This window comes from Vulpes lagopus, chromosome 4, assembly GCF_018345385.1.
Source record: "Vulpes lagopus strain Blue_001 chromosome 4, ASM1834538v1, whole genome shotgun sequence".
Classification (NCBI taxonomy): domain Eukaryota; kingdom Metazoa; phylum Chordata; class Mammalia; order Carnivora; family Canidae; genus Vulpes; species Vulpes lagopus.
Window position 1 is genome coordinate 1009570 of NC_054827.1, and position 11222 is coordinate 1020791.

Below are 11222 nucleotides of genomic sequence, written 5' to 3' on the forward strand. Positions count from 1 at the left end.
TTTAATCCCTTTCTTACAATTTCCAAGCAATGACCAAAAGCAATGTGTATTGCTAGCAAGACCCCACAAATACTTTTGTTTAGGAAAATATTCTTTCAATATAAATAGAAGAGAAGCAATGGGAAGTGGGAGCATCACGGGAGGGTCAAATAAAATCACTCCAACCCCAGGTCCACTCTCAACCATGACTGCTCACTGCCTCTCACCTGCAAGTGGCCCCCCTCTCCCCAAGGCTGAAGGAGAGGCAGGTTCCTCGATACACCCTGTATGAAATCCACACTATCCCAATATAAGATCCTGACAAAGAACCAGTTTTAAATATCAGTGTCCTCTAGTTTCAGTTGAAGGCCATATCCCATGAACACACCAGATAGATGGTTCTTCCACACACACTGAACACACACTTCACACAACACAAAATATTTCCAGGATGGGACTGTGTTCGGGTTTGGAGTGAGAGACGCTGTGTTTGTGGGTGTGTGCGCCCTTGTGCACCAAAGTTAGGAGGCGCATCCCTGGACTGCTTCCCCAGACCTCTGTCCCTTCTTGCTCGTCCTCTTGGTAGGTCTGGCTCTCCCTGGCACACGCGGGACTTTGGCCACGTCCCCGGCCACCTGAGGTGGGATCATCCCAGCTGCAGTGGTGAGCAGGTCGAAGGTCTGTTGAGGATGATTCTTCGGCATCTCAGGTGTGTATTTGGAGTGGTGAAGGATGACTGCGTCCTCAGGAAGAGCAATTTCTCTTCTCCTGACATTCAGTTCAGGCTTAGGTCGGTTGCGTTCTTGGAGGCATCTCCACTGCTCTAATGTCATTTGTTGCCTTGAGGTCTCTTCCCCACGCTCCTCCAACTCAGGAAGGTTCACGGAGGGATCCGTTGCTGGCTCTCCTGAGGCCTCACCCACCACCGTGGGATCTGCCTCGGGAGATGCGAGTCCTCCCTCGACTGACTCCCTCCCAAGGTCTCCTTCCAGATCAGTCTTCTGCATATAAAAGAGGACATAGGCAGGTTGGCGCAGCGCGCAAGTCACATCACAGGCACTGACCTTAGCATCATCCATTTTAAACCACTGGCCATTTCCTGCCTTTACAAAACAGAAGTAATGTCCACTGTGGCAACTCCTCCCAGCATGCACCAGCACGGCATAGAGCACATAAACCAAGGGTCCTGCCCTCTGCTCAGACAGGTAGTGTTGCATGTCAAGGCGCTCAGGATATTGCACCTCCTTAGTCATTTTGTGGCCTGTCAAGTCTGAGAATCGTTTCAAGGCCAGGATGAGGACCTTCGGGGAAGTGTGCAAAGTCAACACCTTGGACGCAAGCACCTTCTCTAGACACTTACTACAATGGTAGGCATTTTCACCTTCCAGCAGTTGGGGCTTCACCAACTGCTCCAAAGCTTGGCTGACACTCTGAGCAGCCCCGATGTCCAGGCTGATGTCCAGGTAAGGTTCCAGAGTGCTCGAAATGCCTTGGCAGTGGAGACACTGGATTTGCGACTTCCAGTACCCCCCAAAGAGTTGCTGGATGAGGGTGCTGTCGTGAGGACGCTCAGGGTCTGAGGGCTTGTCCTCAGGCAAGCATGCTTGCTGCATTGCATCCAGAATGAACATGAGATACTCATGGGCATCTTCCTGCTTGCCTCTGTGGAAGGCGGCGAGCAGGAGTGGCAGGGGCCGGAGCACACGTCCAGGACGGCAGAGAACCCGCGTCAGGTGAGCCTGCAGAGTACACAGCATGCAGGATGTCTGCTTCCTACAGGTGGTCCCGTGCTGCTGGGACAGCATGTAGCTGGCGAGGGGCTCTGTGTAGGTCAGACACTGCAGGGTCGCATTCACGTAGCAAGTGTTGCCCATGTTCTGAAGCCCAGCTCCCACCTGGGAAAGGCTCTTCCAACGCAGAGGCGTCTTGGTGGGAGGCAGCCCTGGTGCTGCGGGAGCCAACGGGTCAGTCGGGGAGGAGAGTGTCTTTGATGCAGGGGATGTCCTCTCGGGCACAGAGGGTCCTCCATGGACTTCAGCACCGCCTCTCCATGACCAGCATGACTGGGGTTTGGGAGAGGCACTGAACTGAGGCTCCTCTGAGCGGGGGAGGTGGGCAGCCTCCATGCCTGCAGAAACAGTGTCCACAAGATACATTCAACCAGGAGCTTCAGGTGGCAAAGGGATGCTCCTCTCACTGAGCCAGTTTCCAAATGGCAGATTGTGACCCTCACCTCCACCTTTAATGGCTTTTGGGCCTTGGGATAGGCACAAAGTCCTCTAATCCACTCTAATTGCTTGATTGGATGACAGGATTCGGGTGTGGTCCCTCTCTGAGGGAGACCATTCAGGTCAGCCCAGCTCCTAACCTTGCCTCCCACAAAAGGCAACACTTTCAGATTATTCTCAACCTCCTTAACTGTCCCTGCACCTTTCTGAACAGAATTTGTTCAGAGTTTCTATGTTCAGAGGAAAACTTGTTGAATGTCCTTTCCTTTGAGTAACCCCAAGCGAGCCAAGGAGTGTTAGACATTAGTGCTCTAGGACAGGGAAGATCACTTTCCCAAAGGAGCTGAGATATCACATAGGAACACGTTCCCCTCACCAGCAGAATGTTTGTAGCTGTAACCAATTATTTGGGAATATGGCATCCATAGCTTGCTTCTACACCTTCATCTCCGTCTACTACGATTCCAATATACAAAGATGATGAAGGTCTTGATGAATACCATTGTCTGCCTAGGTGTGTCTGAGGTCTACAAGTGAAATCCTCTGGCTGGTTTTATGCTTTTGGGAAACATTTCTTTAAAGCTCCTTTTCTGACAGGTCTATATCTTAAATCCAGTGTTTATATGCCTAATTTTAACTTTTCCTCAGGTAATTCTACACCAATATTCTTTATGTACTTTTGATTGAATTGGAGTATGTCATAGGCTTGCACCTTTTTTACACATTATGGTTTTGGCAGTTGTAGATGCAGGGAGGAAGGCAGGGGGTTAGCTCGTGGTTTGGAAGTGTCATTATGGCTTATTCTGCTTACAGAATTGGGAGTGTCTGCTGAAACACATTTGAGTCGAAACGACAATTCATTCCTACTTGTGACCATGACCATTTCCAGTTTATGAATTTTGATAAGTCTTAGGAAAGGCGTAAACCTAAGTCCATTTGTCTTTTTTACTGACCAGAGGCCAAGACAAACAGGAGCATTTTGCCAGGCCTTGGTCAGGGACTGGGCTTCACAATCCCTAACCCCTTCAGAGTTCTTGATATTCACTTGTTGTCCCTGGACACTAAGAGAATAAAAGTGTCATCTCTTAAGCCACCATGTTTTAGGATATTTATTCTGTAACCACGGAGTCCAAAAAAAAGGTATTGTATAGGACGCTCTTTATGATATCTCCGTTTATAAATGAAAGTGTTAATTGACAAAATTAATATTACATCATGAATATCCTGAAAGTTTGACCCCATTTTTATTGCCATTAGCGCTAGATTGAGCAGAAGTGTTGGTAAAATACCAACAGTCAGGAAACATGAGTCCTGAGGTTAATTTCCACGCCGAAATGTACCAATATTTTTTCACTTGCAGAAATTTCAATCTCCACCAAATCCACTTTATTGCAACCTTCTCTTTGCCCCACACATGGGACCCAAAACAGAGGGGGTGGGGAGCATCGCACTCCCCAATCTGGTGGCACCTGGACCCGGGGGCACAGCAGGTGCTCAGGAGGCCCAGTGAGGGTTGCCAGACCTGGCGGTCCCGCCTAGAGGGAGATGGGAGATTAGGGTCAGTGGAAGAACCCCCCAAGGGGGCCCCTCATGAGGGAGGCAGCCCAGAGCCACAGGAGGGAAGGAGGCGGTCCTGGGTGGCTCCTGGCAAGGCCCTGCAGGACACATAGCCTGAGCCCTCCTAGCTTGGACCTTCCCAGAGGACAGTGTGTGCAGTGAGGGCAATGACAGGCCAGACGCCCCCCGTCCCCGGACGCCTGCCGGTGGACTCAAGGGGCAGGTGGGCAGGGACCAGGCTGAGGAGGGAGCCCCGCTTGTTCCCTAGAAAGACAGTGATTGTCACCCACTGGGCGTGGGCTCTCGGCACAGAGGCTACGTGCCAGCCCCTCCTCGGGGAGCAGGCCTGTGGCAGGCAGGACCACCAGGTGGCAGGGGGACGAGGAGCAGGACTTGCCTCCAACATCCCGAGAGGGAGACTGGGGCCCGGGTCCTGCAGGACTTCCCCAGGGCACCTGTGAGTGAGGGGGCCCATCTTCTGATGCCTGTGCCCCCTGTCCCTCCCCAGGGCCATCTCCTGCATGCTGGAAATATGGCTGGATTATTATCAGGACAACTTTTGTCAGCTCCCAGAATTTTCCTCCCTGAGGATGATTCTGGAATTCCTGAGGCAGTGCATGCCAGGCTCAGATGTGGAACTCCGTGCTCTGCATTACCTCCAGCAATTCAGATGCCTCCATGCAGCAGAGCCAGAGGCTGGGGGTGAGGAGGCCTGTGGTTGGACAAGCTGGGGATAGGGGCCGGGCCGAGGCTCCAGCCTCCCTGCAGCTTAGCCTGGAGCAGGAGGTGGGCTCACACCCCACCCCACGGGCTGCAGGTTGGGGACACCTCCCAGGGGTCTTGCCCTCACACATGTTGAGCTGTGGGAAGAGTGGCCTTGATTTGGGAGGGACGTGGACAGTCCGTCCTGATGGGTGATACTTTGGCTTCTGGGAGCTACAGTTTCAGCCCAAGGAAAACGCCCTGAAGCAGCTCAGGAGCGCGCCCCAGGTCCGACCATGGGGCCTGCTGCCCCGTCAGGGCCTGAGGGGATCGAGGCCGTCCTGGCTGCTGGGGCTGAGGGCTTGGCCCGCGCTGAGGCACCCGCTGGGGAGGCGAAGCCCCTGCAGATAGTGGTCACTGCTCTAGTTCATTGGTCCACCCTGGAGGAACCCCCTGCACCCCTGGGAGCCCTGGAGGAGGAGCACAGCCACCCCCTGCTCTCGAGGTAGTGGATGCGCCCGAGCAGCCTCCTAACTTGATGGAGCAACTGGCCTCAGGGCCGGAGCAGCCCTGTGAACCACCTTTGGAGCCCGCCCAGCTCCTGCTGTGGGGCTCCTGGAGTCTTCAGCCCAATGGAGCCTTCCCCTCACCGTCATTGCGCTGTTCCTATATTTTATGCTTTTCATATACCTTCCGTAATATCTAATGTATTTTATTTTTAAAAAGGATAAGTTAACCTTGCACAAAATTTACTCTGATGTTTCTAAATTTCACATCAGGTCCATTCACAGTGTTGCAAGCCCCGGGGCCCAGAGCACTGGGGGACACAAGCCAGGATCCAGTGCTCCCCTGGGTCAGGCAGAGGTCAGGAGGACCCAGGACAGCCAGGTCATTCCTGCTCCTGGGCCACGGAACTGTACAGGTCAGCGCCCACGCCCCGGAGTACCCAGGCCCCTGCGCACTGGGAGCTGTGGTGGTTAATGTGGAAGCTGACGCCAGGGATGGACAGCTGGCCGCCGGCACTGTTGTCCCACCTGGTGTCACCCTGTACCTGGGTCTGAGCAGGGGCCTCACAGGATAAACAACTCCCACTGAGCCGTACACCTGACAGGAGGCAGGGCAGCAGATGACATGATACTGTGCATAGAAAACCCAAACGACTCCACCCCAAGATTGCTAGACCTACAGCAATGTGACAGGATATAAAATCAATCCCTGAAGTCAGTGGCATTTCTGTCACTAACAATGAGGCTGAAGAAAGAGAAGTTAAGGAGTCAATCCCATTTACAATTGCACCCAAATGCATAAGATACCTAGGAATTAACCTCACCAAAGAGGTAAAGGATCTATACCCTAAAAACTACAGAACGCTTCTGAAAGAAATGGAGGAAGAGACAAAGAGATGGAAAAATATTCCATGCTCATGGATTGGAAGAATTTATATTGTGAAAATGCCAATGCTACCTAGGGCAATTTACACATTCATTGCAATCCCTATCAAAATACCATGGACTTTCTTCAGAGAGTTGGAAGGAATCATCTTAAGATTTGTGTGGAATCAAAAAAGACCCCGTATAGCCAGGGGAATTTTAAAAAAGAAAAACATAGCTGGGGGCATCACAATGCCAGATTTCAGGTTGTACTACAAAGCTGTGGTCATCAAGACAGTGTGGTCCTGGCACAAAAACAGACACATAGGTCAATGGAACAGAAGAGAGAATGCAGAAGTGGACCCTCAACGCTATGGTCAACTAATATTCGACAAAGCAAGAAAGACCATCCACTGGAAGAAAGACAGTCTCTTCAATAAATGGTGCTGGGAACACTGGACAGCCACATGCAGACGAATGAAACTAGACCACTCTCTTACACCAGACACAAAGATAAACTCAAAATGGATGAAAGATCTAAATGTGAGACAAGATTCCATCAAAATCCTAGAGGAGAACACAGGCAACACCCTTTTCGAACTTGGCCACAGCAACTTCTTGCAAGATACATCCATGAAGGCAAGGGAAACAAAAGGAAAAATGAACTATTGGGACTTCATCAAGATAAGAAGCTTTTGCACAGCAAAGGATACAGTCAACAAAACTACAAGACAACCTACAGAACGGGAGAAGATATCTGCAAGTGACACATCACATTAAGGGCTAGTTTCCAATATCTTTAAAGAACTTATTAAACTCAAAAGCAAAGAAACAAACAATCCAATCATGAAATGGGCAAAAGACATGAAGAGAAATCTCACAGAGGAAGACATGGACATGGCCAACATGCACATGAGAAAATGTTCCGCACCACTGGCCATCAGGGAAATACAAATCAACACCACCATGAGATACCACCTCACACCAGTGAGAAAGGGGAGAATTCACAAGGCAGGAAACCACAAATGTTGGAGAGGATGTGGAGAAAGGGGAACCCTCCTGCACTGTTGGTGGGAATGTGAACTGGTGCAGCCACTCTGGAAAACTGTGGAGGTTCCTCAAAGAGTTAAAATTAGACCTGCCCTACGACCCAGCAATTGCACTGCTGGGGATTTACCCCAAAGATACAGATGCAGTGAAACGCCAGGACACCTGCCCCCCGACGTTTCTAGCAGCAATGTCCACAATAGCCACACTGTGGAAGGAGCTTCGGTGTCCATAGACAGATGATGTATAAAGAAGCTCTGGGCTCTGTATACAATGGAATATTCCTCAGCCATTAGAAACAAGAAACATCCATCATTTGCTTCGACGTGGATGGAACTGGAGGGTATTATGCGGAGTGAAGTAAGTCAATCAGAGAAGGACAAATATTATATGTTCTCATTCATTTGGGGAATATAAATCATAGTGAAAGGGAATATAAGGGAAGGGAGAAGAAATGTGTGGGAAATATGAGAAAGGGAGACAGAGCACAAAGACTCCTGACTCTGGGAAAGGAACTAGGGGTGGTGGAAGGGGAGGCGGGTGGGGGTTATGTGTGACTGTGTGACGGGCACTGAAGGGGGCATTTCATGGGATGAGCACTGGGGGTTATTCTGTATGTTGGCAAATTGAACACCAATTAAAAAAAATAAGAAGAAAAACAAAAATGCTTCAATCTCCATATATTTCCACCTACTTCTCTCTTATCTTCTTTGCAATCCAAGAAGAGGTAAGGTCCCCTAATGAACTTTTCTCCTCCGCCCACACCCATCTGATTTTTTGGTCCCCATTAATTCGTGGACCTCTTCCTTGCTCACAATTCAAATGTTCCAATCAACAAAACACTGTCACACACAGTGTCATCAGTCTTTATGTTAGTTTCAGCCTCAGTAGAATTTGATTCCTCTTGTGTGCAGGCCCTGTCTTCCTTGGATTCTTTCCTCTGTTGTCCCCGACTGCAGATGAGATGGAGTTCAGGGAGCTGGGTGTTTCCTAGGCAGTGACATCAAGGCGAACATGGTTGGAAAGGGTGGGGAGGAAGAAACACAGGCAGAGGGAGAAGTCTGACCACTGGGCAACCTCACAGCATCAGCCCACCCCACAGGGTGCTGGAGAACTCGCAGGACCCATACACGTGTCCTAAATGGAAGCCGAGTGGCCTCTGTGAATAATCATTGCCTGTCACTCACTCTGGAGAGCAGTTGCCTTGAGGCAGGTGGCTCTTTGCAGCTGAGTCAAACTCTGCCTCTGTTGACAAAGTCCTCCGGGAAGCTTATGCATGGATCCTACCATTTCGTGTCCCACCCTGCAGGTCAGAAGGGAATAAGTTCTGTAATAACTGGCCCATACAGGGACATCGAGATGTCTGAAGCTGATGGGCCTGGCAAAGAAAAAACAGGTGGCAGAGAGGCAGCTAGCATACAAAGGGTAACAGAACACTAGGAGCTCAATGTTGGTTCTAGTGGGGCTTCTGCATACCGGGTGTGGATTGGGTCCCGTGTCTGTCCTTACATGGAGCCACACCCTGTCAACCAGCTGTCCTTGCTCCTGGAAGGTGGGAGGGGTCTTCAGGGCCCCGGACCAAGGTCCTTCTACCTTTGCCCACAGGCCCTTCTTCCATGGTTGGCACACTAGATCTAATGCCCACCACTGGGTTGGGCTTCTTTTCTTTCTTGCTAATAGGCTTTGCCCTCATGGAACATATTTCACTGTTGAATCTAGAACAGTGACTCCAACTACCTCAGGAAAAATGATATTCCTGGGAAGCCCCGAGGTGCAGCTGTTTAGCGCCGCCTACGGCCCAGGGCTTGATCCTGGAGACCCGGGATTGAGTCCCACTTCGGGCTCCCTGCATGGAGCCTGCTTCTCCCTCTGTCTGTGTCTCTGCCTCTCTCTCTCTCTCTCTCTCTCTCTCTCTCTGGGTCTCTGTGAATAAATAAATTATTTTAAAAATTTTAAAAAATAAAAAAAGAAAAATGATATTCCTGTGCCCCTCACTTAGGGAAACTATCTTCTGATCCCCCATCTCCTTAGGTTATGACTATCATTAGCAATTACAGTTCCCTAACTATGATCATTTTTGTGATTGTTCTCGTTACTTATCATTATTTTCATTATTTTCTTGCCATGAATTCTTTTTGCAGTTGTTTGATATACAACCTTCAGTAGAGTTTCTCCACAGGAAAGCAACCCCTTCTGCACTACATGATATTTATTTTGCTCAGCAGCAGCATCTTGAAATATTCCAAGTCAGCCTCCAGAAGCAGGACCAGCCCTCGATACCACAGGAGCCTCCTGAAGGACATCCTTTACACATATGCCTCTGTTAAAATTCAAAATTCCCTCTAGGGCCCACTGGCTGCTTGTGCCAGCCTTGAAGTCCCAGAAAGTTGTCCTTGGATGAACAGAACTGCCACAACAGTAGTCACATCAGGGGTCCCCATAATCACTCTTGCCTTCTTGGAAAGGTGGGACCTGGTGTCTCTGTCCATATGAACATCCACATGAGGTTATCTGATCTGGAATCCTAGAGCCACTGTAGCTAACAATGGAGGTACAGAAAAGGCTCCCTAGGGCAGCCTGAAACTCTGGAGATCTAAGTCCTCTCAGGTACACAGGAGAGGCTGCTGGTGCAGTACCAGAAGGCACAGAGATTGTGAACGCCCATCCTGTCCATCCCACGACTACTCTCCGTCTTCCAAGGGAGCTTGGCAACCACTCGGAAGGCAATGTCCTCCCTGCTAGTATGGGAGTATCGTGGGTGACACCCTCCTACAGCCCAGGCCCATCTGATCCTCTGCAAATACTTTAAGTGACCTCGGAGATGTGAACTTAGAGTCCTGGAGCTCCAGGGTCTAAGGGGAAAAGAAACAGAAGGGATGTTGGGCAGAGAGGCTGGGAATAGAAAAGGCAGCTTGAATGTCCACTTGACGCTGGGCTCTTCTGTGCAGGTGTGGACGTGGGGTCCTGCCTGGCCTGCCACAGACCAAGCTCCTGAAATCTGGTGGCTGTCCTGCTGCACCCCCTCCGCCCCACAGGCTTTCCCTCAAGGGGACTGCATGCAATTTCCCAAGTTGGCCTAGACCCTCATTCTGGCTGGCTTTTTCCCTCCTGTTGCTCATCTCTGCCTCCTGTTACAGATGTCATGTGCACACGCAGGGCTTTAAACTCTCCACCCTGTAAGGCCCAGCACAGTCACGTTATCATTCACTTAGAGGATTCTATACCCAACCTCCTTATTTATCATTATGTCCCATATTAATAGCAGTGGAATTACTATTATTCATGATGACTATTATAATTGATTATTTTTATCAATAAATTTTTATCAAAATTTGTTTGTTGTTGATGCCATATGACATTGTATAGTCTCTCTTTTCATGAAACAGGTCAGATTTTTTGGAAGATGGTTATGGAGGGTTCTCCAACAGACCTATAATTCATAATTTACGCACTGCTTCATGTCCCCAGTGTATGAGTTTGAGTGTGTTCCTCTGATGAGCCCCTTGAAATATTGCATGTCCCCCTCAAGAGACAGTGATGGGGTCTGTGATGAAGGGGAGCCCTGAGGAAGATTTCCTTTGCCAGCCTGATCCTCTAGAAAAATATCTGATTATGTTTTTTTTTTTGCTTTGTTTTGGTTTTGTTTTTGTTTTTACAAAATGATATATTTCCATAGAGATGGTAGACTTATATCCTCCTCGCCTCTCCGGATCCCTCTCCATCTCACCCAGGCTAACAATTTGTCATCATTCACAGGGTTAGAACCAACTCATTTAAGAAACCTCCACACATTTAGAAACATCCATTCATATTATGTTTTTAAGCTAAACCATAGGCTACAGATAAATTGGTAAGCAAAATGAGATATATCCATATAATAGAGTATTACTCAGGCTTACAAAGGAAGGAGATTATGATATACAGATTCTAGAACATCGATGAACCTGAAGGACATTATGCTAAGTGTAATAAGCCATTCACAAAAGAAAAATACTGTGTGATTCTTCTTATACAAGTCAGGTTCACAGAGGCAGGGTGCTGTATGGTGGTCCTCAGGGGATGGGGGGGAGGGAGGCAATGGGGTGTGTTCAATGGGGAGAGTTCTAGCTTAGCAAATGAAAAGAGGTCAAGAGTTGGATGGTGGTGATGCTTGCACAACAGTACGAATGTACTTAATACCACTGAACTCTACACCCCCAAATCGTTGAGATTCTTAATTTCATGATACATAATCTTATGACAATAATGAAAAGAATCACAGGCTGAAATGCTCTTTGGATCCTCTGCCTGTGACATAATATTTTTTTTTTAGCATCAGTGATAGGGTTTTCTTTTATGT

The 11222-nt window shown here is 49.0% G+C and overlaps 1 protein-coding gene across 1 annotated transcript; it reads right to left on the reverse strand.

Annotated features, from left to right (window-relative positions):
- Nucleotides 1-500: 500 nt before the first annotated feature.
- Nucleotides 501-2105, reverse strand: LOC121489460 (ubiquitin carboxyl-terminal hydrolase 17-like protein 6). Its single transcript, XM_041752501.1, has one exon. The coding sequence runs from the start codon at nucleotides 2103-2105 to the stop codon at nucleotides 501-503; it is 1605 nt and encodes a 534-aa protein (XP_041608435.1).
- Between the last annotated feature and the right edge of the window lie 9117 nt (nucleotides 2106-11222).

What these genes read in the sequence shown, in the direction of transcription:
- LOC121489460 (XM_041752501.1), bottom strand. Translation starts at nt 2,105, where the DNA reads ATGGAGGCTGCCCACCTCCCCCGCTCAGAGGAGCCTCAGTTCAGTGCC.